The 27,425-nt window shown below is 39.4% G+C and overlaps 2 protein-coding genes across 2 annotated transcripts in view; both read left to right on the forward strand.

Moving 5' to 3' along the window:
* Positions 1–4,770: 4,770 nt before the first annotated feature.
* Positions 4,771–16,765, forward strand: xpc (xeroderma pigmentosum, complementation group C). The gene is made up of 14 exons (XM_042491858.1): positions 4,771–5,038; positions 7,344–7,643; positions 7,828–7,924; positions 8,996–9,080; positions 9,197–9,354; positions 9,476–9,596; positions 9,701–9,790; positions 10,654–11,520; positions 11,674–11,834; positions 13,042–13,123; positions 14,443–14,574; positions 14,751–14,920; positions 15,568–15,661; positions 16,097–16,765. Exons 1-14 carry the CDS (start codon positions 4,927–4,929, stop codon positions 16,427–16,429), a joined length of 2,802 nt encoding a protein of 933 aa, XP_042347792.1. The 5' UTR covers positions 4,771–4,926; the 3' UTR covers positions 16,430–16,765.
* Positions 16,766–19,564: 2,799 nt separating this feature from the next.
* arih2 (ariadne homolog 2 (Drosophila)) overlaps positions 19,565–27,425 on the forward strand; it is a 19,762-nt gene continuing 11,901 nt past the window's right edge. Inside the window, 4 exon segments of the mRNA XM_042491666.1 lie at positions 19,565–19,672; positions 24,563–25,109; positions 27,116–27,183; positions 27,374–27,425. The exon segment at positions 27,374–27,425 is cut by the window's right edge and continues 21 nt beyond it. Of these exon segments, the coding sequence (XP_042347600.1) occupies positions 24,843–25,109; positions 27,116–27,183; positions 27,374–27,425 (387 nt within the window). The 5' untranslated portion in view covers positions 19,565–19,672; positions 24,563–24,842.

Consider the following 27,425-nt stretch of genomic DNA (forward strand, 5'->3'; position numbering starts at 1 on the left):
TCCCCCACTGTCTCTCTCGTCGCCTCTATTTTTTCAGTTTCCAGCTTTGATGCCACTTAGTCTGCCGGAGTCGTACTAATTAGCGTCTTGACTGACAGCTCGGTAATTGGATTTATTTCATATCCGCTCCTTGAAGTTGTGAAGCCTCTTAAGGCGCGACAGGAATGGTTTCTGAGGCTTTATTTCTGTAGAAAACAATAATAACATACCTACTCTTTCAGACTTGTGGGGATTTTATTTTGAACAGGGGTTTATTCTAGTTTTAATGCTGTCACTTGCCAAATACTCAATCCTTTTTAAAGTCAGCCCTGGAGCTTATGAGGCCCGAGATAAATGTAGGATACAACTGGATGTAATTCAGGAGGAAGAGAGGCATCAATTTAACATTAATATAACAAATACATTCCTACAAAACCCTCTTATTGCACAAGTCCCTCTTACTGAGTCTTTAACCAGTCTTAAATTCTACTTTCTTAGTAAATGATTCAAGAATATTCTAGAAAAAAAGGGGACAATGTGTGGCAGAATGAGGAGGCTGCCCACTGCAAACATGTGAATCTTGATTAAAGTAAAACAAGTTTATTGTTCTGTGAGGAATTGTTGCTCTCTATGACAGATTTTAATTAAACCGGTTTGATAATTAGTTTGATAAAAATGTTTTAATCTGGTTGAGTTCACAGCATATGGTTGCTACCCAAGAGGACAACAGGTGCCACAAAGCTCATTGGTGGAGGAACTGACCCCTCCTCTCAAAGAGCAAATTATTTCAAGGGAGTTTTTTCTTTATTTTTATTATTATTAAATTCTAACAGTTGGATTCACACTGATACCGTAACTGTCTAATTTAATGTTTAAATCTTTGTGGCACAGGTTTGATCTTTTCACAGAGAAAGAAAAGTTACAGCTGCGTGAAGACATTCAAGCACTTTTGTTGTAATGCACAAGAAGAAAATCATGTCGAATCTATTTTATATTAAAAAAAAAAAAAACAACAACCACATGACACAAAGTTTACAATATGTGCTGAACACATCATGTTCCAAAATAATAAAAATGGACCAAAATCAGTTTGTAGATGAGGTAGATTTGAACTGCATTTCTGATAATTTCAGCTACTTGTTGCCAAGGAGAAAACTATATCTCAAATTCAAATCAAACATGAACGAATGCATTTTTGGGACACTCTTTGTCACATTTTTGTATATCGCTGTTTTTCTCTGTTAGGGTCAGAAGTGTTTATGTTTCTTTCTTTTCAAGGGTTAGAAATCCATAAGGGAAGCAGGTATGTGCATTATAGATTAGAAGACTTGTTTTACTATGCTAAAAAGGGTGTTATCTGTGGCTTTGGAAAAACTGTGGCGAGAGAAAATGATATGCCCGTGGTTGAGGAAATGAATATTGAGTTTAATATAAAGAATCAATATATGGGAATCAAAAAAGACAGACCTGGTGTCCAAAAAGGGACTTTATGTGGCTGCACCACACTAAAACATAGAGGTGTGTGAAGGATAACAAGTCATGATTCTTAATATTTTTAGGACAAAATCTTGTACATCATGTGTTACTTCTGTCTGATCTTCATGAGCCAAGAGCTGCACAGTTGGAAATCCAGCTGCCAAGGAGACAACACTGAGGGGATAAAGAGCGGATGTCACACCTGTTGCCACACCTCAACAGCGGAGGGCATCCTTGATGAGGCTTCACTCAAGCTTCACTCTCCCTCTGACTCACACACAGTCTGTCTTCTGGTCAGTCTGTTGATCAGTCTGTGGCCCAGTATGATGTCGTATTCCCAGTATACCCACTACTAAAGAACCAATGTTGTTTTCTATCAGATCTCTGTCTTATTCTCTGGTGGCGATGTCCTTCACCTGCTGTTATGCAGTTCTGCAGGTCCGGGGGGGGGGGGTTATTTGAATGTTTTCCATCTGTCATTTGCCTCTGTGTGTGTGTGTGTGTGTGTGTGTGTGTGTGTGTGTGTGTGTGTGTGTGTGTGTGTGTGTGTGTCCTTGCTCTTAAAATCCAGTCTTCCCAATGCCCAGTGCGCTGTATGGCTTTTTATTCCTATCTGACTGTACTGATGGTTCATATAGGGATGGAAGCCATGCATTGCGCTGGGAGAACCGCACACTGGACCATGGACTCGAGCCCTATCACCAATCACATCACACACACACACACACACACTCACACACACACACACACACACACACACACACACACACACACACACAGATAAGCACACTCTCAAGAGCCTACATGCTCACAGGAGGGCAATAAATGCATGCACACATCCAGGAGACCGTGAAGCGATAAAAACCTGTCACACAGAAATATGGAGGCGCATGCACTGCACACATAAACATTCAGTCATTTATGCGTATGCATGCAGTAGGTATGCATATGTATGGTGCAGGCTTTACACACACTCAGGACAGAAATATTTCCCCGGTCCCATCAGGCCTCTACTGCAGCGAGTCAGTCTGAAGCTGTCTAACTGTATCAGCTGACAGACGGCTCTCTGAAGTGAAACACACACATCTGCTGCAGAATCCCAACGTGATCGATACGGATCACAACAGAGCAGAATGAAAATTAAATTGAACTGAAATGAACCGAACTGATTCCAAACAGAGAGGCAGAAACTCATAGCAGGGGAGTCACACAAGCTCGTCGCAAAAATAACGAGATAGAGAATTCATTCAGTCATGGACTTTTACCCACTTAATTCTTATTCAGGGTCCCAGTGGGATGAGGAGAGCATCCCAGCATGCACTGGGTGGAAGGCAGTGAAACTCCCAGGAAATGGTTGGCACGCAGAGAGAGACGAGGGTAGCCACATTCTCATGTCTGGAGTCAGCGGATGAAACCTGACTTACTTGTGAGGAAATCCATGCAAATAAGACGTGACTGTTTACGTTGAAGAGGTGAGACTGAGACACTGTGATGTTCCAGTTCCATAAAAAAATAACACAATATATTCATAATACCTACATGATAGCAGAAAATCACATTAGTGAGCAGACTTGTCACAGTGTCGGAGGAAACATTTTCCAAGGAAAACTATTATGGAAACAAAACAGAATTTTGTTAACCCATACAAAGTAAAACACTGCACTTTTACCCACAACACATTAACTTCAAGAAGAACATAAATAGAAAGAGATATAAATCTGTCACATCTGCTTCAAAATACCTGAAATTGTAAAAGGTGGATGCTTGAAGTAACTCTTCTGCTCGTGGCTACTTATTTTCAGACCTGGTTACTAAGCCCTGCGATTTTGCCAAATAGCTGTCTTAAATAGCATGTCTTTTTTTTGGCACACTGTAGAATCTATTTACTATCATAGTGCACAAAAAAATTGCACAACAATCCATGAAGGATTTTCTTTCCTTATTTGTCTGATAATTGCTTTATTTCAACTCCATCTTCTTGAAAGATGGAGACTGTGGGGAAAAAAAAAACAAACAAGCAGAAATCAGATTACAAGATAAAGTGACACAAATCAGATTTATAAACTAGCAGAGTTTATTAGTACTGAACAGTGGAGGAAGAAGTACTCAGATCTTAAGTAGCTTATACTACAGTGAAAAAATATTGTGTAACAAATAAAAGTAAAAGTATAATATATTTAGCATCAAAATGCACTTAAAGTGGGCCAATCAGAGTAAAAGTAGTCATAATGTAGAATGGCTCATAACAGAATAATCTATGGTATATTATTGGATTATGATTGTTGATACAGTCATGATTTTATCACTTTAATGTTGCAGCTGGCAAAGGTAGGGTTTTTTTTCCCCAATTACTTTATAAACTTTTGGGTAATGCAGTCTATAATAATATATCATGTATCAGTTATTGTTTACAGGATACGCTCTGGACCTACATCGATAAACTTAACTCACATGGACTGTGGGTTTGGTTTACTGTTGGAGGAACGTGGGGGGTCTCTTGCTGTGATACATCATATTATAAGTTCATTTATATTTTCCTTTACTAATCTGATTTGGTGAAAATACTAGAAATTAAATCTTTCAAATACAATATTTAGCTCACAATACAAGTACAATTTTGCCTCTGAAAGAGAGATAGGCCTGCTCAAGTAAAGTAGTACAAGTACTACAACTGTGTACAGTTGTAGTAAATATACATCGTTACATAACTGGCGTTGAAGTCTTCATACATTTTATTCTGTCCCTTTTTTAGAATAAACCTGTCATGCCAGTGTGGTTCTGACCTTGAGCTCTGTGAATGAGCTTAACTGGTGGTTTTCCATAGTTTTATGTAAAGCTCATATTATGTTTTTTGTTTTTTTGTTTTTTTCAAAAATCTAGTATGACCCTCTAATGCCAGCTGACTTTAATACTATGGATCTAGAGACTGGATTTTCTACAGTTTAACTCATTATGTTTGCCTATTGTTGCCACCTAGTATGGTGAGTGTTTCTTTATGTTTCCTCATGAATTTATTAATGTTTCACTGCAAAAAAGGGTCTCACATAAAACACAACATCGCCCCTCACTGTCCAAAAGGTTGTATTGCATGAGTTAACAACTTTTTACATTAACCCTAAGTTAAGATAGCAGCGGAGACATGAATAAATATTTGTGTCAGCCTAGAAGGTAGAGAATTACGGTTTCGGGGTGTTAACAAGAAAAACATGTGTTGGGTCTGTTGGTGCGCGTGCTACTGTTTGCAGCTCCGAAGAAGAAGAAGAAGGAGCGGACGTGACGTCAGAGTCCTGCCTCCAAAATCAGCCGGGCTTCAGTTTCTTGTGTTATGAAAGCTGCAGCGTGAAATGTTGGATAACCCCTGTACAACGCCATGTGGAGAGCCGAGGGACTTCAGCCGGTCTAGTTTTGACAGAAGACATTAAAATTTAGAAGAGAGTGATTTTTCTGAGGAAAAGTCTGAGAAAAGTGAGCATGGCAAAGCGGAGAGAGTGTGCGCAGACTGGGGCCGATACAAAGAAACTGAAGCAGGGGCTGAAGGCGAAGAGCAGCGGTGCAAAACTGAGAGCAAAGGAGAAAGATGCAGGTATTAAAAGTTAGGAATAATGCATCACAACCATCTGTCCCGTTATATACAGGGACATTTGTATCCTCACTGTTTGCTGCTAAGGATGTTGGGTCCAAAAATGAAGTTTTGAGCCAAAAATAATTGTGAAAACCAAATTTAGGTTGCTGACTTGTTTATCTCTGTGATTGTGGAGTAAGTGGGGTCAGTTTGCTCAATCCAACCCAAGACGGATCTGTGGGTCTATGTAACCCTCAGCTTCTGAAAAAAGGGTTTTCTCTGAGTAAAGAACACGCAAGTGTTCTGCTAAATGCACCGTTTTATATGACCGTGAGGTTATAAATGACATCTGATTGTCATTGCGAGCTAGAGATATGCATGCATGAAATAGTTGTTGGTAATGTAGGTTTAGTGATACAGATCAATCAGCGGCTGTGCCATCAGCTGCAACACACTCAGATACGTTTCCAATATCATATAGTGTGATATGGGAAATATATACATAAAACACACGTACCATATTAAACAGTTGCAATAAATGAATAAGTAATTAAAGTATGTTGTAACTTGTTATACATCAGATAGAACCCTTTGCATGTGTAAAAAAAACAAACGTAACTATTTAATTTTGATGGTTTGTAACCTCAGTTACTTCTGAGATTTTTTTTTTAGTTTGGACAAGATTTTGTGAATTGTGAATTTTGTGAAATGATAAGATGCATGCACATTTCCTCACAGTATGATTCCACTGAAAGTTGATTGATGATATTAAATGACTGTCCAGCCTTAGACATTGATGCGTCAGTGTATTTAGAAACAATGACTTTGGCCTCAGTATTTGTAAGTGCTGTCAATTTTTGAGGTTTGTCAATGGTTAAAAAAGCATGCAGTTCCAGTGTTTTTGACTTGTGTTCATACATTTGGCTATTTTATTGTTGTTGCCATCAGAAAGGCACTTTAAAGCACTCAGAGTGCAGCTGCAGGTGCAGGTGCATGTGCTGGTGATATGGATGGTTACTAGAGTGGATCTGCTGGCCCACATACACATCTGTGCCCCGCTTCATCAAAACATGAAACGTATTTTTGTAAGAATGGGACCATTCCTGGCCTTTATTCTTGTTTATGTGTAAATCATGCACCATATACAGAGGGGGTGTACAGATACATCATTTTGGATTGATACATCAACTCAATGACCAACTATCCAGTATTACAGATGCAAAGTGAAAATATTGATACATATCATCAACTTTAAGATACACTTTTATTTTGAAATTCCCATGACACATCTTTTTTCCCCCATTTATGACCAAGCAAACCTCCTTCCATTCAAACAGTTTTAGCAACCTAATGCCAAGCACACAATAGTAATCAGCCAAGTAAATGACATTATATGATATTAATATGATTAATATCATCCCATATCGATTGCAGGCCCCTGAATTTAATGGAATCAAAATCCTGGCAGACTTTGTGGTATCAGCAAATATTTCAAATAATCATGGAAATATTGCAATTTGATGAAACCAATAATACCATTTGCATCTTTTAAACACATATTGAGTAATTTATGATTCTCAGTAACTGCATGTCACATAGTGTATCTAAATTCTCTTGTCTGCCTCTGTCATTTTGATTTTTGCCTGTCAACTGAAGTATCTGTATCTGTCTGCTCTTGTCACAGTGTTAAATCAACATTTAGGCATTGCCATACTTTATTTAGAGAACAGATATTAATTGCAGCAGCAGCATTATCTCAAATGTTTTCTTTGTAGTTAGTTATTGATGTCAAGCTTTATTTACTATAAACAAATGTTTGAGAAGATTGGTAGCTTGCGGTCGATGCCTTTTTATGCCTTTCATGTTTTATGACAAATGATTCATCAACTGTGACTATAATTCCCATAACCCTGTCTGCTTCCTGCTGTGAGCAGGACCCCATACACCACCACCACCAGTGTACTGTTTACTCATATTTAGCTTTTAATCTTGTGGAAAATGATCTTTTCCTGTGGCTTCTCACCAGAAGCTGTGGGCAGAACACAACACCACTTTACTGTTTGTGATACAAATTTCCTTCTGAATATCACCCTGTGGTTTGTAATATAAAATGCAGTGCAGTGGCTGATAGAAGCAAGATAGTCTCTGATGGTGATTTTGTTTATTTAGGGTGACCATACATGTGTTTCGCAGTACAAAGATTTTAACTGTATGAGGTAAGAAAAAGAGGGAAGTAGAAGACTGAAAACTAAACTCTTTTAACTATTCTTAATCAGTGCTCAACTTCTGTAGCTTTAAACCTACTTATTTATTTCTGTCTTTTCAGGTAATGGCACCACAGAAGAAGAGGAGAAGCTCGAGAGGAAGGTCAAACCGAAATCACGATCCTCCACAAAACGAGCAGCAGAAAACGCCACTTCCACCACATCCACAACTGCTGTCAAAACCAGTAAATACTTCCAGTCGCCAGTGAAAGAGGAGGGGGCTGACAGTGAAGAAGACTTTGATATGGTGACCTCACCACCTCATGTGGTTACGGTGAACGTCAAGAAAACAGAGAAAGAGGAAGAGGAAGAGGATGAGGACGACAGTGAGGAAGATGAGGATGATTGGGAGGAAGTGGAAGGTAAGTGAGGGATCAGCAGAAAACAGTGTCAGCTTGTAGTGTGACATAATACATTTCCAACTCTTTAATTTTATATACAAAGGTGAGAAAGGTAAATGTTATTTTCACCAGGGTTACAGCATGTTGGGACGAAATTGTGAGACAGAATTGAAAAAAATCATTTGAGTGCGTCTGTGTTTATTAGAGCTTTCTGAGCCGCTGGGTCCAGTTGAACCACCAGAACCAGTCCTGCCCTCTCAGCCGGTTGAGATAGAGATTGAGACTCCAGAAGTCAGGAAAAGGTAAGTGGATCTCTGTGTAGTTGTGTAAAAACAGTTTAATAAAGTTTTGTCTTAAAACTGTGATCTGTTTCAGAAATATTAGTGTTTTGTTTATGACTCAACTATTTGTAGTGAAATTCATCTCATCTTAAATACAGTTCCATAAAATGGTAGCAAACATCTTTGGTCTTGAAAAGGAAACATTCTTCAGGCAGAGTAAGTTATTTTCTAAGCCTGTATTTAGCGAGGCTCCTGATATTCCTTTTCTTCATGTTCTGCCAGAGAGTGCCCTGAGAATGTTTTATTTTCATGACCAGTTTTTGCATTTTGTTTGTGGACTTAGTCTGAGTGAAACAGATTATTATAGAAATGGAATATAATATTCTTAATCATCTTTTAAATGGTGGGTTGGGTTTTTGTTACCTTATATTAAGTGTTAATATCTATATATGGAGTGGATTCTCTTCCATGGAGCCTGCTTTGTTTCTACAGTAGCCCAGAAAGGACAAACCAAATACTAGCTTCAGAGCTTCAGCGTTTTTACATTGAACTGGCAACTTGAATTTGGTGGTGTGGGAGCACCTGAAGGCCACCGTAGCTTCTCTTACATGTTAGGTAAGGGAGAGGCGAGGGGAAGGATATTCAGGTTGTTGCAGTCTGCAATGTTACCAATAGATGCCACTAAAGCCTACACACTGCTCCTTTAAGTCCTGAATTGGTCAATAGACTCCCACAGTGATGAGTCCTAAAACCCTGAAATAACATAGCATTTTAGCACCTCTGGTTCCCTTGGTAACAACCAATAGGTTTTTTGAATGGGTTTTTGGTTAGAAGCCTTAACTGAGGTCTGTGGTTAACACAAGCTGAAGAGTTTTAAGTTTTGCTCTAACCTGTGTACACACTGCATCTTTGTGGGATATTTAGGAGAGCCGTTGCAAATTATCAAGTCTAATTACAATCATAAAGTGTATCATGCATTTCCAACAGCCAAAGGGTGCAAGTTTGTATATGGTTATTTTAGATATGTGTGTGAGTGCACATTTTGGAGAAATGTCTGTTTGACTCTAATAATCCTAATTTCTTATTGGCCAGGCAAAAAAGGCAGGCGGAGTTTGACTCGTATCTGAGGCGCATGATGAACCGATACAAAAAGGATGTGCTGATAGACACACACAAGGTGAACACACACAGATTGTTCCCACATGTTCTTATTGCTGTTTCTAAATTGTATGTCTGATTTGAAATCACTAAAGAAGGATTTTTGTCATTGCAAACCTCTGATTGGTGTCTTAGGTCCATCTGATGTGCCTGATAGCCAGTGGGATGTTCCGCAGCCGTCTGTGCAGTGAACCCGACCTGCTGGCCATCACTCTGTCGCTGCTGCCCTCTCACTACGGCATGGTTGCCAAGGAACGCATTGACCAAAACTACCTCTCCGGACTCCTCAAATGGTGTGTTCTTGTTTAATGAGAAATATTGTTTGTGCTGGTGCCTAAAGCTACTTTGTAGTAAGAATGTGTGAAACAGTGTGACTTCAAGTCCAGCGCCATTAACATCAACTTTCTCGCTCAGGTTTAGAGCAACGTTCACTCTCAACCCCAGTCTTCCCTGTGAGGAGCGTCCGGACCCCCGTGCTCTGCTTGAGAGGCGGCTCGCCAGCCTGTCTGCCAAAACCCACCAGGAGATGACTCATGTTTGTACTTTGGCACAGACTAGTTCAATTACTGAAGTGAAATTCAGCCTTTGAGTCAACATACAAAGGTAAAATTCATATGAATTCTTTTGTTTTTCCTGCAGCTGTTCCTGTTGGTTCTGAGGTCTCTGCAGCTCTTCTGCCGATTGGTTCTTTCATTGCAGCCGATTCCCTTCAAACCCCCATCAGCCAAGGTACATCGGTTATTGAGCCCTTAAGAGGATACTAATGTAACTGCAGCTGCCGCACTTAATCATTGGCTTCATAATGTACAGAGAATTCTGTCCTCAGCCTTTGTGCCTAAGTTATTGGCATTATTGCCAACAACTAAAAGTCATGATTAATGTGATATTATATATTATATTATATTGTTTGGGGTAAATTTCTCTCTGTGCAGGTGCTTTGAGAATTACATGGTTTCTCCCTGTCTTATATGAACAGGTTTAGCGTCCGCAAAATCCACGCAATCCCTTTGTGATTTTGCCTGCTGTCTGTGTAAAAACTATATAATTTCATTGATTTATATTAATGTTCTTTAACAATGTTAAATACTTAAAATAGTATGTTTTTTTTTTACAATTTTTTTAATACAGTTGAAACTTTCAATGTTTAAGTGGGTTTGGTCAAGTTTGTGTTTATACCACCATCCCTTGGAGAAACCTTGCAGAAGCGTTGACGTTTTAACCATTTATTCATTAACTAGAATGTATGCTTGCTCGATGACTTCTCCTTTTATTCTTTTAAATTAAGTGAGGTGCTCCACAATCTTTCCTCATACCCCTCTGGTACCATTTGCCAAGGAATCAGTTGTGTGTACTCTACAGAAGTTTTGTCTGTTAAACTTCTGCATAGTTTTCTTTTTAAAAGTCAGTTAGCAAAGACAGATCAGCGGAAGGACGAAAACATGTCTGTTATTCTTAAGAATCTACACATACTTTTGCCTTTGCATTTGTCTATCATTGCAGAGTGATTACACAATATTACCTGGTATGATTTTTTAGAGTCTTCTGTTATTTTTCTCATGCACTTAAACTTAATATCTCTTTATTCTCTTCAGGGCAAGGGCGCTAGAGCATCTACCGGTGCCTCAGGAAAGAGCAACACTAACCAGGAGACCTCCAAGAACATCTCCCCTAAGCCGAAGGTCTCCCCTGGCACCAAGAGACCAGCTGGAGAGGGGAAGATGAAGGCAGACCGAGGAGGAAAAAAAGCAAAGATTAAAGAAATAAAGGAGGAGGATGAGGAGGAAAAGCCTATAACGTCAGGAGGGCAGAGGCCAAAGAACTCAAAGCGTCGGAGCATCGCCTCGAAAATCAGCTACAAGGAAGAAAGTAACAGCGAAGGAGAAATGGAGGAGGAGGGGCTTAGTGATGAAGAGGAATTTCAGGGGCCCAGTGAGGAGAAAAGTGACGATTCAGAAGGAGGCAGTAAATCCACAAAGGGGAAGAAGGGGAAAGGAAAAAGCAAAGCCAAAGAGACCAACAGCAAGAACACTGCAGCTCAGAAGAGAGGGAGCGGTGGAGGGAAAAAACAGGTGAAAGATGGGGAGAGCAAAGAGTTTGAAGAAGATGATGAGGAAGAGGGAGTGATGAGCAACAGAACAAAGAGGAGTGGGAAAAAGAAGGAAGGGCCCGGAGCAGATGAGTGGTTGGAGGTGTATCTGGACAAAACTTCATCCTGGGTTTGCGTTGACGTGGAGCACGGTGTCGGGATGCCTCACCTCTGCTCCCAGAATGCAACGGCACCGGTGACGTATGTGGTGTCGGTGGATGGGGATGGCTTTGTGAAGGACCTGGGAAGGAAGTATGATCCCACCTGGTTGACATCATCCAGGAAGAGGCGGGTGGATGAAGATTGGTGGGAGGAAACACTTGAGCCGTTCCTGGGACCCGACGATGAGAGGGACAGAAAGGAGGACAAGGAGGTGAGACAGAGAGACACGTAGACATTCAAACCAGACAGATGCATTTATTTATTTTGTACACGTACAACCTTCATCTTCTTTTTCTCACCGCTGGTTTAATACTGCTTAGTTCTTGTTGATATGAGATATCTTCTCCCCGTGTTGGCTACCCAGCTCCAGAACAAGCTGCTGAGCAAACCCCTGCCGATCTCCATAGGGGAGTATAAGAACCACCCGCTGTACGCCTTAAAGAGACACCTGCTGAAATACGAAGCCATCTACCCTTCAACAGCCACTGTGCTTGGATACTGCAGGGGAGAGCCAGTGTACTCCAGGTCAGTGGTGAAACAGGAATGCAGTGCAGCCTGTTGGGCGGCTGTGGCTTAGGAGGTAGGGCAGGTTGTCTACTAATTGGAAGATTGGTGAATCGATCCTTTGCTTTTACAGTCTGCAGTCAAAGTGTCGTTGGGCACTTTCAAATTAATCCTGATGGCTCTTCCACAGGTGTGTTATTGTGTATGAATGTGTAAAAACTGAGTAGCAGGTGGTGCAGCTACCTGTGAATGAATGTACATGCAAAAGGGTGAATGTGACAAGTAGTGTGAAAGTGCTTTTGAATGACTGGAAAAGCGCTACACAAGTGCAAGTCTATTTACTAAATCCAAGTCCATTACTTTGGTTTGAATTCAGAAGACAAAACTGATGTAAACTCTGCAGCCCTCACGATCCCATGAGACATTTGTACACCAGTCAGTAGTGTCAAATGCCTCCAAAAAAACAGGAATAAACTACTTTATGCTTTTTGTGAATGACAGAATGTTTATGAATAAACTGACCATCAAGACGTCAGCTACAGTGTCACCACTCGCACTGTAAACTAGGGTATTAAGCAAGAAAAACTTTTCTTCGCAAATTCAATGTAACATGCAGTGAGTAATTCATATACAAATGTTCATTTTTCATGTGAAGTATTTTTTTTTTTTTGCTATCGTTTCTCATTATTTTAAAACAATAAGTCATTATTTTGAGAAAATGTGCCATTATAATGGCTTACGTGATTGTTTTTTTCCCATTAAAATGATAGCAATGGGATTTCATACTTCAGTCCCGGTCATAAACTTGAAACTATTTTACTTTGGAAGTTGAGAATGAGCACCTTTATGCTGCATGAGTTTTGGTGTGACGGACACACCTTCATTGACCGGGTGGGTTGAATGATCAGCTGAATTGGGGACGCAGCTAATGATGAACCTGCATGTCTGAGGTGATGGTGAATATGAGCATCAGTGTCCACCTGGTGGTGCTGTTTGATTGGTTAATCTGTTAAAGCTGTGGTGTGTAAGTTGGTGTGCTTGCAGTAAATTATGTCTGTATTGACTGTTGATGTTTGTTAAACACTGTTCATACTTACAGATACACAAAAAGACACTGAGTCTGTGTTGGGCTCAAGCCTTGAACTAAATATCAAATCCTCAAGTGGAATTTCAGAAAACAGAGGATTTCTGATGAATCATATCATGTGTAAATTGTCTTTTTCTGTAGGGATTGTGTGCACACCCTCCACTCCAGAGACACCTGGCTGAAAGAGGCACGGACTGTCAGACTAGGAGAGGAGCCATATAAGGTGAGAGAGAAAACTATTGTCAAGTCGTTTCTTCTTGTTTGTTCTTTGTCTTTTTTTTCTTGCCCATCCATAACTTCCCTTCAGTTTGATTCTGTTTTATTTCAGTTCCTCTCTAGCTTTACCCCACTCTTGCCAAAAAAATTCCAGTAGTCTTTATTTGCACGATTCGTGACTGATGTGAGCAAATAAGAGGAACAACTTCAGGAGCAGTTAACCTCAAAATGAATATTTGGTCACTGTGTACTTTTGTATTAAAGATTCCCTCCTAACATTGAAGTGGATGAGGTCTGGTAGATTTGTGCTGTGAAAAAAACACAAAATCAAATCATGCATTTACTTTATAGCCAAACAATAGCATCGAGAGGTCAAAAGAGCAAGGGTTTAACTTAGTATGTAGCATGTTATTAAGTTTTAAGAGGAGGCACACTTGTTTTTCTGTTGTATGGACAAAAGTCATTGACACTTTAGACTGATGCTACTGAGATGTACTGTACAGCATGTTACAGGGAGTATGCCTCAGGATCTAAAACTTAAATGGATGACTTGTTTATGAAGAAAAACATTTTAAACACATTAAAAAACATTACATCTGTGATGTTGCAAAGCTGGTTTCTTGTCAGTAACCTTGAAAATGATTTCAACATACAGTGATTTCCAGCTGAAATTGTAGAAACAGTTTTGTGTTTTGACAGTGACATTTGGTGACACAGTGCTGTATGTGAACATGTACAAACAAGGACCACAGTCATCGTACACAAAAGTGGTTCTGTGCTTTTAGTTGATGTTTAGTGGTCTAACCTGGGACCCTGTGATAGTCGGGTGACCTGTCCAGGGTGTAACCCACCTCTGGCTCAATATCAGCTGGGATAGGCTCCAGTCCCCCAATGACCCTGAACAGGATAACCGCTTACAAATAGTTTCCAAACAACTCCAGCCAATACTGTCATACTTGCCTTCGCTCCTTTTTTAATCCAGAGCAAGAAAAGTCTAGCACAGTTTTGCTTGTAGTTAGTCACCACAGTCGCTCTTCAGTTTAATGCAACGTGTGACTGGCCTGCCACAGCAGCAGCTACAACCCTGTGTGGTGTGGCGAAGTTGAGTGCAGTATTGATGGAGTGGGCAGTTCAGTGTCTGAGATGTCACCAAGATGTTGGAAAATATAGCTATAATACATGCTTGTGGCATCTGATAAAAATAAATAGATAATATATATAAGTATTATTTTAAATGAGGTAACTATCGGCACCATGTTCGGATGATTGAACTAGTATACAATGAGACAATGTGTATAATCATACCACTGTCTCACTCTCTTTCAGATGGTGAAGGGCTTCTCTAATCGTTCCCGTAAAGCCAGGATGGTGTCTGAGCAGAAGGATGAAAATGACCTGGCGCTGTTTGGAGAGTGGCAGACTGAAGAGTACCAGCCGCCTTTAGCTGTGGATGGGAAGGTAACAGTGTCTGTGGACTAGAACGATAACTGTGGGGTAATATGGTCACTGTAGCAAAAAATAGTATTATACAGCAGATAGATATGACCATACATTTAATAAACAACCAAAAAGAAAATGTGACATCAAATGTGTGGAGTATTGTTTCTTAGGTAGACGATGTCTGTTCCCTTCAGGTTCCCCGTAACGACTACGGAAATGTCTACCTGTTTAAGCCCTGCATGTTACCAGTGGGCTGTGTTCACCTCAGGCTGCCCAACCTCAACCGCGTGGCCAGGAAACTGAACCTGGATGCCGCCCCTGCGGTCACAGGCTTTGACTTCCATGGAGGATACTCACACGCTGTGTAAGACAACAATGAGAAACGTCCTGCTGTACCAGGACGCGACAAGGAAGTCGGGGATGTGGTCTGTCCTGGAGCATGTTTGAGATTTTAGTCCCATCTTAATCTCAGGGTTCAACAACTGCATTGCACTGTATCTAAATTCATTGTTATTTTATTGCTTGGGACTTTTATAGTTGCTACATCACATCATTATATCTACATCATAATTTCATTTCAAAAATGAAAAGAAAAGACTCGGCCTATAATCTTAGATAACATGTTAATGTCAAGCGTTTGTGTAAAAAGAAATATCTCTCCACATTGCTTTTTTTCTATTTATTTTCACATAATAAGCTTAGATCAGTTGCTTTCTAAGTCTAGCTGTATTGCTCTCAATGAGCAACTTTTCTATTATTTGTTTGCAATGATACACATATTGTAAAAACTGACACACAGTTGCATGAGATCTTTTTTTTTTTTTTTTTACTGCTATTGCATGCTTAGGAGAATTCCACTTTCTCATTTGTTCTTTATGTTCTAGAGTAAAACTGTTGCAAGTGTTTTCATTTTATGAAATGAATATTTAAAACAATCAGTCAAACACCCAAAGTCTGCAAATGTTAAATATTGAGGAAAAAATATATTTTCTTTGTGTGTGTGTCTTTCAGGACTGATGGTTACATTGTGTGTGAGGAGCATGAGGAGATTCTCAGAGCGGCCTGGGTGGAAGAACAAGAGCTCCAGAAACAGAAGGAGAAAGAGGTGGGTTCTCCCCTAAATGTTTTCAGAAACATATTTTAGCTAACCATTTAACTGTAATTCAAGGTCGTTTGTTACCAGCTGGCCGCCATATTGCTTTCTGTGTCAAAACGGAAAAGCTTGCTTTCACCATTGCACCAGTGAGAGCATCTGTTGGTCAGGTGCAGCGCAGTGCTTTCTGGCAGTTGAAGGGTTTTCTACCTTTAACACGTGTGAATACCACCATCCTTTTTCTTTCTTCTCTGGTTATGTAGCACCAATTTCAAAAGTATTTGCATCTTTCTACTGCATAGACAGCCCAGTTTGATAAGAATATACATCATCTACTTATATCTTTTCTGTGGTTAAATATTTCTTCAAGAATCAGTTTAATTTTAAGTTATTTAAAACCTGCTCAACATCCAAACACATCAACTTGTCCTCTTTTCAACTTCCCAGAAAAAAGAAAAGAGGGCACTCTCAAACTGGACTCTGCTGGTGAAGGGGATCCTGATCAGAGAAAGACTTAAACAGCGCTACGGAAAGAAGAACCAGGGAGTGGGGAGCCTTGCTCACGAGGGAGAGACTGGCGGATTTTCATCAGATGAGGAGGTGGTTGAGGGTGGAAGTCCTTCAGCTAAGACAGCAGCTGAGACTCTGGCCATGTCCTGGCCCCAGAACAGACAAGCAGAAGAGGACGAAGGGAACATCAGCGGACTGAAGAAAAAGACGACTACCAAACGAGAAAAGAGAGGACAAGAGAAACATATGTTCCCTTTTGAGAAAGTGTGATTCAAGAGATCCCAAATCACAGCTGATTACACTCTGTTCTCAAAAAACAATTCGACATGCTCCTGCTATTTACTTTGGGTGATGTTTACACACCTTGAGCAGCATAAAGTGTGTCTCAGATGAGACAGATTTGGAATCAATGTTTGCAAGTTTGGCCAAGGAGAGGAAAGACAGAAGGAAGAACAAGAGGAATATTTGCAGTGAACTGATCTGCAGATCAATCGGTTTCTCCCAGCGGTGATATTACATGCATTAAACCTACTCTGTCTCCACGATCATTGTGCATACTCCCATAAGCTCATGTCCTGTATTGTTTGCTTTTAATATGAGAGCTAAGTAGAAATACAGTACATGTCAGGAGGGGGGAAAAAAGCACAAGGTGTTGAATATCAAATCCAGCAAGTTGATACATGTGCGGAAAAGCGTTACCAGGTTGCTTTGGAGAGAAGAAACTCAACATGAATGTGAGAACAGAGGAGTGTCCTTACAATTTCAGATGTGTATTCAACGTGGCATAAAGATGCACTGATATGATACGCTCAGCCTCCTTTCAAGTATTCAGAGTGTTTGCTTCAAAACTCCATCAGCACAGTGCTGGTTTGTTCCTGCTGGGCATGATTTCCCTTTCATTTCAGCACACAAAAGAGCATTTGAAGCTTATGCCAACTTGAATTGATGGCTTTTGTGTCAAGAAAACACAATACCCTGTGTACCGACAACACTAAGAACAATACAGGCCAATAAACATACTTCCTATGGTTTGTTGTGGCTCAACTCCCAGCTACTGTTTCATTTCATCTCATTGCATACAAGCACATTTCCCCAACCTTGCCACCACATGATGACAACCTGGACTGCAGGCATTGTGACTGGCTGGACTGTACACACTATGTATCCCAGCACTATGAAAACAGGAACTTGTACTGTTGTTGTTATGTAAAAATCTTTGTATCTCCAAGTTGTAGCATTTTCAGGAGCTATCACACACAGCCATGTTTTGTAACTCTGCTACTGTGCACTTTTGGGTAGATTTAGCTGTTGTTGGGTTATAGGATCCGCTTATCTGACAGAGATTGACAGAAGCACATGTGGACCACTGTTAAATGATTTCTTAGTTCACACACTCAGTGAAAATTTCTCACACATACTGTACTTCCTCCTTTTCTCTGCTTCCTTCTTAGGCTGCTACATCTCTAGACGTGTTCTTGTTCCTGCTGTATTCTGTATCAGCCCTCACATTCAGCCTCTAACTCAACTCTTTCACACTTTTGTCACCGTTTCACACCTTGTGTCTCTATACGTGTTTGTGCACCGCAGATGATTGCTGTATTTAAAACGATAAACAGTTTTTGTATGGAAAGTATTTTTATAAGAAATGTTGAAATGGCAGTAAAAAGTGAAACAACCCAAAATGAATGTTGTAGACTTTTTTTATATAAATACATTCTTTCATTGGTAATGTTTTGGACATTTTGAAGCATTTATGACTTAACATGTTTGATTTCTGAATATTCTGAAGTAATATGTGTGTAATTTTGCATCAGTAATGACTAAATTGTTGTGAATGACATCTTGTGTGCGTAAACACAAAACGTCAGCTGCATTAGAGTCTGATGTATCATCCTCCTCAGCAAATCAAGACCAATTACCAGTGCATTAACCCCAGGGGCCTGACCCTCTGCTCCTCTCAGAAACTGCTGCGATGCACAGCAGAGGGTAATGCATTGTTTATAAAGACACTGGCCCTATACCTTCAGAGCAAAAACACTTGAGTGCAGTGTTTCCATCCATCTGTAGAGCAACAGCAGTTTTAGTCCAAACTGTGCCACGTAAAGGCAAGGGAAGAAATGAGTAGCATTGGACATGTGCATCTTTGATATGATAATGTATAAACTTCACAATATTCAGATACATGTTTACATTACTATAAGAATTAAATTGCTGTAAGAAATTTACACTCACACACGTGAGGTAATAATGTATATGTTACGTGAATAACCAATATGTGAGATGATGGTTCTGAGATGTGATTTAAATATGTAACATAGTAATGTAATTGATTGATCAATGATGAGGATTTGTGTATTAATATGTAAACATTCCCTGAATGAAGTCATGCTGATGTGGTGTGATGTTTACCAGAGAGTCTGAACACTCCTCATAGTTCAACCATGCCACGGACTACCTGCTCCAGGCCAAATTATTCTGTGTAACACCTTACGTTACACCTTAAAACCTGGAGGTACATCCCTTTTCTTGTGTTGCTTTCAGTGGCCTTTCACAAGTATTTAAATCTTTGAACCCTGAACCCATTGATTTGATTTCTTTCAAAAACACGGGGAAAAGGCAATTAGCAACTTGGCAAGAAAAGTTCCTCAAACTGAAAGAAGACAGTAGATTTAGAAAATTCTCAAGGAAAAATGTCTAGGGAAAAAGAAATAAAGCCTGCTAAAAACTATATTTTTAAGTATCATAATTACATATTTATATTATGTCACAAAATTATTTCAATTTTTAAAAATGTTAAAGCAATTGTTTTTAGCTTAGACTTAGAGTTTTTTGTTTGTTTGTTTTTAACTAATCTTTTAGACCTTCCTTTTTTTTAAAGAAAATTTGGGTCACTTTTGTTGCTCATTGCTTTAGTTCCATGTTTTTTTTAAGTAGACCAAGCCAATTTTCTTAGTTTTCAAAGGGTTACAAAAAATACTATCACATAGAGCTTAAAAAAGCACAGACCAATAGGGGACTAGGATGTGTGTAGCATGGGACAACAGCCTTGGGGAATGAGACAGTTTGCAGACACCTTTCCTCTTGGTTTCGTTATGTAGTTGTATGCAAACTGGGAAATAAAACATATCACAAAGTCCTAAAAAAAACTAACCTGCAACTTGATGAAAAATAAATCCTGCTTGCTGTAAGGTTAAATTCATATTAAATTAACCTCTAAAACCCCCGTGATACATGAATGTCTATTTGTAAGAAGTTAAAAGATGTAACTCTATTCTTGTAAGTAATGAAGTATTAATGGACAGCACTAATGCACAATCTGAAGCTGCATCATGTCCAATGTGAGAGAGGAGGCTGGCATGAGAAACGCGGAAGTGACGTCACTGATGAGTACCTCTGTAACCGTCTATCTTCCGCCTACCAGCCAGGCGAACAGTGTAAATCGCTCAGTGGATTTCCCCACACAAAAACCACTGTTGGTTGTCAACGAAGGCAGAGCCGACGCTTCTCTGAGAGGTAAATCCCCCCAACTTTAACCAGTGGAAATTAATGCGACAGTTTTATGAATGTATGTGTTTACTCCCAAGCTCCGGAGGGCCTTGTTTACATCTCAATCCCCGGACTAGAGTGGGTAAGAGACGGCGGCACAGCGGGATATAACGACAAGAGGGTGGCTAACTAGCTAGCTCTTATGTTGTAAATTGTAGTTGGCGAACAAAATTTACTTTTTCTTAAAAGCTTTTTCTCGTCTGCCCTGAAAGTACCCAACAATTTAACTCGTGAAACTCGTGGGTTTTGGCATGCCGTTACTTCGCTGTTGAAAATAACTGGAAGCACGCTAGCCAAGCAGCTAATCCGGCTAACGGTAAATTGGCTAGTCGTTGACTTCACTGCTGTTTTTCATTTCTGCACCAAAGTCGGAGCGAAATGCCGATGTCCAGCAACAGCCAAGCCGTTTTTACGTTGCTTAATCTCTTCCAGAACCACTTAATTCCCATCCCCCAAGACGTGTTATCAAACCTGTGCTGAGTCGCTGTGATACATTAGCCTAGCGAGATGTGTGTCACCCAGTTGGCTGCCTATTTTTAGCCTGGACCGGCCGGAATGCGAGCAGTCGTCTGTCGCTGGGCTGGCACCGGGGCCGGCTGGCAGGCTTTCCCTGTCTAACCTTGTTTTTTATTTTTTATCCAAGTGGATATTTGCGAAGTCACATTTGCTCCCTGATGCCAGCAAACGGGTTTGATACGATGTCTCTGTCATAATTTATACAAATAACATGTAGAAATAAGCCTAGTCAGGGCCAATGTAGTGTCAAAGTTAGTATCATCTTCAGTATACTTCCTATTCAAAGTTCTGGCTTCCTTTAACCCATGTTACAAGGTATGAGGGCACGTTTTTGTGAAAACGGTGTTCCCACGTTCATGGAAAACCTGGAGAAGTCATGGAATTTCACATTTACATTTTTCAGGCCTGGAAAAGTCATGGAATTAGTAAATATCGTTGAAAAAAGTTCCACAGTATTCTTCTGGATATGACCTTCCCAATGTAACATCACAGCAAATGTACTTTCTATAGCTGTTGAATGGGGCAGGGGGTGGTTTAGTATCACAATAATTATACGTGGAAATATCGATACACAAATGCCAAATAATGATATTTTACTATATATATTAATAATGTTGCATCTACAAATTAAATAGATTTCGCAAATATAGCACTTTTCTAGTCTTCTGACCACTCTAAGTGTTTTTTTACACTACATGTAGAGGCTATTATACAATGCGCCACCTGCTACTCAGTAACCTATCACACACCGATGAAACAACCATTGGGAGAAATTTGGGGTTCAGTATCTTGCCCAAGGATACTTCGACATGTTGACAGGGGGAGCCAAAGGACCGAACCGCCAACCTTCCAAGTGGTGAATGATCCACTCTACCTCTGAGCCAAAACTGCCCCAGTTAAACTTTCAGTTGCCTACTAGAATAATACAATCAATTGCTTTAGAAAAAACTGAAGTTGACAAAGTTTTTTCTTAATTTGCAGTTGAAAAAAGGAAATAAAACACAATCTGGCCTTAATATGAAAAATCCCATGGCCACCCGCAAAGGTGATACTCATTGCTGTCAAGTTTTGAACTGAAATTCTCAAAGTCTTTGGTAAGTCATAGTAATAGAACACTGTAAAAAAAAAAGCCTCACATTATAGGGATCTAGAAAACGATCCTCAAATTTATTACATTTTTTAGACGAAAAAGATACACAGAGGTATGTTTGCCTTTCGTATGCTGTCATCTCAGTTCGATCACTGCTTTGCTGTTTGTGTGCTTGCAGTTATTTAATAGCAATTTAGACTGGCTTTGTTGTTCTGTTATGTGTCCAAGCTTACTTTCCAGTCTGTCACCAAATTAACCACAGTTGCATTTTGTTTTTCTCACCCCCAAGGCTCAAGCATCTTCAGCTAATCCTGTTGCCCATGTTTTAAGCCTTAACCCATGCCTTGCATCCCAAATGTGTTTATCAGATCCAAAGTGTAGTAGAATATATTTAGAATATATGAGTAAAAGCTGGTTCAAAGTAGATGCACACATGGGGGAACAGAAGTAGCGCCACTGAAAGGGATGCACTTACAGAAAAAAAGTGTATCATTTGGCAGGAATTAAGAAGAATTTTAGTTGATTAAAGCATAGAAGAGCGCAGAGTCAAATGGTGATAAGTAATGTGTAGTTGTGATCTAATCGCCTGTTGAGGCTGGAACGGATCCTGGATCTAATCCAGTCGCATCCCATGGTCTTTAGATCATAGCTAACTTGTCTCCGAGCCTCAAAAGGCAATTAACAGTTTGTTAGCTGGCAACATTTTCTAGTAAATAAACAAAACTCAGGAGTTTTTTTCACTGTAGAAATTTCCAACTTTGTTTATGGTATATATATTTTTCTATCTTCCTGTAAATTGTTCTTGGAATTGTGGGAAAGCACATTGAGAGCAACTAAAAACCATAATAGAATTATGCATGTGTACACATACTGGGCCAACAAAGCTGTTTCTGATATGACATCATATGTTATAAAAGGTCAGTGGTTAAGAAGAAAAGGCAGATGGAACAGGCACAGCCAGAAGTTTAGCAACAACTGGCTGGCTGCTTAGGTAGACCTAATGCAAAATATATTATGAAAATAAATAGTTTTAAAAAGAGAAAAAAATGAATAATTTCTGTTGCAAAATTACAACAGAATCTATTGCACAATCGATTTAGTTTTTTTCCTGAATGGGAGTGTAATCTAAGGGCAAAACAGGAAGAAATTGTTGACAACCTCCGCGTAGGTTTCTGAGCACCACTGTCAAAGTGTGTCATTATCAGTAGACTTACATTATTTGTTGAAAATTAGAGACACTCCAGGCTCAAGTGACTACCTTGTGATGTAGCTTTTTAAATAAGTCCAATATTAACACTACTAAGTGTTTGATAGTCAGCCTGCTTTTGTTCCGAGGTTCAGTTTAAAGGAGTTGATTGAACTTTATAGGGAGTGGGTTGGCTTGGCCATAAGTAAGAGTAATGACTTACTGCACTGTTATATAAACGTTACCTTCTCTTTGAAATCAAATAGATGGAGTGAGATCGAAATGTGCTTTAAGAAATTAGGACCAAAATAATGAGGTGATATGTCATCAAAAACTCTCAAAGTTTGTGAACCACCAGCTCTACTTTTCTGCATGTCTTTAGTCATTAAGATAACACATTCATTTATATGCCCATGAACAAATTTGGCTAATTCAGCAGCTACTGAACAACCTTTCAGTCAAATCATTCTCAACTGAAGAGAATGTGAATTTTGTGTATGCAAGAAATGCAAGAAATGAATGTATACAAGATAACAAGAACTCCAAAACTAAGAAAACGCATTGTAGTGATGGACGGTGGACATGGCCCATAGAAGAAGTCATGTAATCAGTTCTTCTGAGTTCATTTTGTAGAATTTTGTATGTATTTGCACATTCATTTTCTGCAGTTTGTCACAGAGCATCGGCATTTTGAGTATTTTGTGTGGTTTACAGTCTTCACCTCCCCTGATGATGAAAATGATCAGTAAAAAGTACACTTCAGTATTTTCTGAATAACTTTTATTTGATGAAGATTAGTGGATGGACCTGGACATTAGAAAAACAGCAGAATTTAAAATTCAAATGGGATCAGAATTATTCAGAGGAAATATGTAAGTTATTAGTTAGTTGGTAGACATACTGCAGTCTTCTTGAGATTTTTTATGTGTTGGATACAGTCATGTGTGTACAAAGAGTCCTCGTCCACAGCCTTAACCTTCCCAGTAGTGATAATGCAGATTGCTGGGCTTCCTGTCAGTGACTGAGCCTGTGGCTGTTCCTTTTTCCTCTTAGCAACATTTTAGACTGTATGATTATTTGGAGATTCCCTTAACCAATGCACAACTTTTGAGTAAGTGGAAGTTGAAGTTGATGAACCTTTGCTCTCAGCAACATTAAGGATAAGCGGATGAGAAGAGTTGGGATTTATTCCATCATTAATATCACTGAAATAGTGAAGTACTATTTTGTAAATACATATTCACTTTGTCAGCTAAAGAACTAATCAATGGACAGAAAATTAATCAACCATTTGTTCCATTTTCTCATATGTGATGATTTGCTGTATTTCTTTTTTATATGTGGTAGAAGGACTGCAAAGGGTCTGTAAATTTTGAACATTATTTTAATGGAAATAATTTTTTTTAACACAATGTCAATATACGTATCATGCCTGTTAATGGTTTAAAGTAATTTGTGGGGGAAATAGACTTGGTTGTATGCATAGGGTTTGCAAGGGAATTTCCAAGAAAAGGCAAACTTTTTTCTTCTTTTTCTTTCTTTTACAATTTTAATATAAAAATTGTACTGGCTAGTGGTGAACTTATTTTGAGGGAAATTGCACAAAAATCACAATCTGACACTAATGAAGTCAATAGAGAGGATGTGGAGGCTGGAGAGAAAAAATACTCTTTGGATGCGTGTCAGTAATAATATATTTAAATGATAAATCTATAAAAATAATAGACATATTAATTCATGATTAAAATAATTGTTTGTTACAGCCCATGCTAGGTATATTTTTCTTAAAACAAGTGCACTTCACAACTGGCATGTACTGACCAACATGTTTCCATATAAAAGAAAAAGATTTAGCAGAAAATATGGACTGAATGTGGGAAAGACATTTTTAATGCGATTCATAAAAAATAATAGCATAATATTAGCAGGAATAATCAACAACTTGTATCACTTACACTATGTATGTTTTTTTTCTTTCCCCCCCACTTTTTCCTTTATTGTTTTATTTCTCTCTCCTTCTCCATTTCTTGTTTATCTATTTATTCATTGCTCTCCCTCTCTTTAGTCTTTCTTACTCCTCAGATCACCCTGTAACCAGCTTTCCAAATGAGTGACGGGGAGTGTGACTTCTTCTGCTTCTTCCGCTGCTGCTGAGCGCGCTCTCTACGCGCCTCAGACGGACGGGAAGGCAGTGTGTCTCTGATCAGTGACACAAGCAGGTGGAGAGGGCTGCTGGGGAGAAACAGGGTGGTGGAGCTTCAAACGAGCCATTTCAACCAATACCACTTGGATCCGACAGGTAGGCAGACCGTCTACCTGTCCGGGTGTTTGATTCAATCGACTGGATGTCTGTGGACATGAACAGCCAGGCGTCGGACAGCAACGAGGAAGACTTCGGGGTGAACTCTGAAGAAGAGGAAGATGAAGACGATGGAGGAGAAGAGGAAGATCAGGGCGACATCGCAGGCTACTACGAGGGTGTGGCCAGTGATGTGGAGCAACAGGGCGCTGACTCCTTTGACCCAGAGGAGTACCTGTTCACCTGTCTGACGTACAAAGAGAGTCAGAGGGTGCTCACAGAGGAGGTTAACACTGTGGCTGCTGCACTAAAGGTGAGCTCTGTCGCGGGCTTGGTTGTGTGATGCTGCTCTGTCATAATCCTGAGAAGAAGATGTTCTAATCATAGTATTCGCAAAAGCAGGGTCTAAAGTTAGCACTTGGCATTAACAATGATAAAATGTGTCTTTTAAAATCTGATAAATTAGAAGGGTCTGTCACATTTAGTTCATAACCTTTTAGATAGACCTTGCTTTCAAACTTTGTCCTTACAGGTCACAGCACACTATATGACTGTAAGCACAGCAGGTCGAAGCAAAAAAAAAAGCTTTTCGCTTTTCATTGTATGAAAGGGAATCAAGGACTGTGTTGATGTAATTTTTGCATGGTAAAAATGGTGCCAAGCGAAGCCCTGTTACTTTGATTGGCGCGGTTCAATGCAATATGAAAAAGTATGGAATGGGTTGGTGAAGTGATGTTTTTATCAAAATAATGAGACTGTTATAGTGAGTATACTCTCACAACAGGCAAATTGTAATCTCAGTCTGAGAGTTTGCTTTGTTCTGAGTGCACACATTTACATTAAGGCATTATTATAGCAAGACTGAAGGAGGCTGAGTAACTGTGAGGTTAAATATATCATGTCAAACATGACCTTTCATACCTAAAGTATGCCCTTTTCACAGAAGACATGTTGAATTGTTACAGTAGGAAAAGCACAGGTGTAAATATTAAAATGAATGATGGCTGAATTCCATTTAGCTGGTCTAATTTCAGGGTGCTTTATTGTTGTGCATGTCAACTCATTGACTGTTATGGGACATATAAACAAAGCAGAGCCATCATTAAAGTTGTCAGTAACACCTGTTCTTGTCCTACTTGTGAGTAGTTGACTACTAGTAGTTGAAACCTGTGAGTAGTGACTAAAGGGAACTACAAATTTGGACATTTGTTCATTATTGAGCAAGCGCACAGCTAAAAAAAAAAAAACTGCTTGTTTTTGCCACTGACCGCATCAGGTAAGCGTCTGACAGCATTATGGAAAGGATCCCCACAGAGTTAGACCTTTTTGTAAAAGAGTAAGATCCTATTTACCGTATTTATGAGGGCAACTTTGCTGAGTCTGCTTGCAGTAGCACCTTACTTCACACTTGTACACAATTATTCATAATCACACCTTAGAGCTGCACAGCACAACAACAGTCCTCTGTTAGCGGCACTGAGCAGCTCCCAGGGGATGTTTCTCGATGGCAGTAGGTAAAAGAAGAGAGTCAGTTTACTGGATTTGAGTCGCTTACTTATGTGAGTCCTAGATGTCTGGCCTTTAGTGCTAGATGACATCTTCCTTATGGTGTTATCTACCCGCTTCATCTAATATTCACTGTGCAATAACAGAATACATCATGTCATTAGCACGGGAACTACATGTCAGTTCTCAAGGCTGATAATTCAGCGAGAAAAAGAGGTGTTAATGGAGTCTGTTTTGTTTTGAAACTGTGTCTTGTATGAAATACAATATTTATTATAGACAAAGCTATACCCACTATTTGTTTCATTGATTGCAGAATTTTGTAATCTATATGATATATGATCTATATGATCGTGATATGATCGTGGTCCAAAGTGTTGTCTTTAAACAGCTTATTTTGTCTTGCCAGTTACTTAAAAAGCAAAAGGTATTAAATTTACAACAGCATTAAACCAAAGTAAAGCAAATCTTTATATTTGAGAAGCTGTTTTTAACAAACAGGCATTTTAGGTTTTTACTCAGTTATACATATTATCATTGATACATTTTGTCATGGTTGTATGTAAGCAAGTTCTTGTTAAGAAGGAAAAATGAAACCTGGTGTTATCAGTGTTAACAGCAGGGTCAGAATCATGAAGCATCTTCCTCTCATGAAGGAAGTCAGAGTAACATCTATGACAAACGGGCGAACTGAGGATATGAGAGCTGTGCATCATTTATAGATTAGCAGACGTTCAAAGCAGCCAGGTCACTCCTTTGTCAATGAAGCAAAATTTCAGCTATCTGTCTCTTTTCTGTCTCCTTTTCTCTCAGGTGTTACCAGCAGTAGCAAAACTGATCCTGGTGCATCTTCACTGGCAGGTTTCACAAATACTGGACAGGTTTGTTTCTTCTGCTGCTTCCTCACAACTTTTTTTATTTTCATTCCTGCAGTTTTTGTTTTTCATCACCTTCTCTGTTTTTTCAGCCTCTCCTTTTCCCCTTTATTCATCACTGTCAATGATTTCTCCTTCATTTTTTTCTCTCTTCCTCTAATTCATCTGACCTTGTCTCTCTCGATGTTTCCCACAGATATAAGTCCAACTCGTCTCTGCTGTTGTCAGACGCTTTGGTCCAGCCCAGC

Source organism: Plectropomus leopardus, chromosome 8, assembly GCF_008729295.1.
Source record: "Plectropomus leopardus isolate mb chromosome 8, YSFRI_Pleo_2.0, whole genome shotgun sequence".
Lineage (NCBI taxonomy): Eukaryota > Metazoa > Chordata > Actinopteri > Perciformes > Serranidae > Plectropomus > Plectropomus leopardus.

Excerpts from the sequence above, each read along its gene's own strand:
- xpc (XM_042491858.1), top strand. The coding sequence starts at position 4,927 with ATGGCAAAGCGGAGAGAGTGTGCGCAGACTGGGGCCGATACAAAGAAA. Across the intron at positions 5,039-7,343 it reads AGCAAAGGAGAAAGATGCAG|GTAATGGCACCACAGAAGAA; the intron begins GTATTAAAAGTT and ends CTGTCTTTTCAG. Across the intron at positions 7,644-7,827 it reads TGATTGGGAGGAAGTGGAAG|AGCTTTCTGAGCCGCTGGGT; the intron begins GTAAGTGAGGGA and ends TGTGTTTATTAG.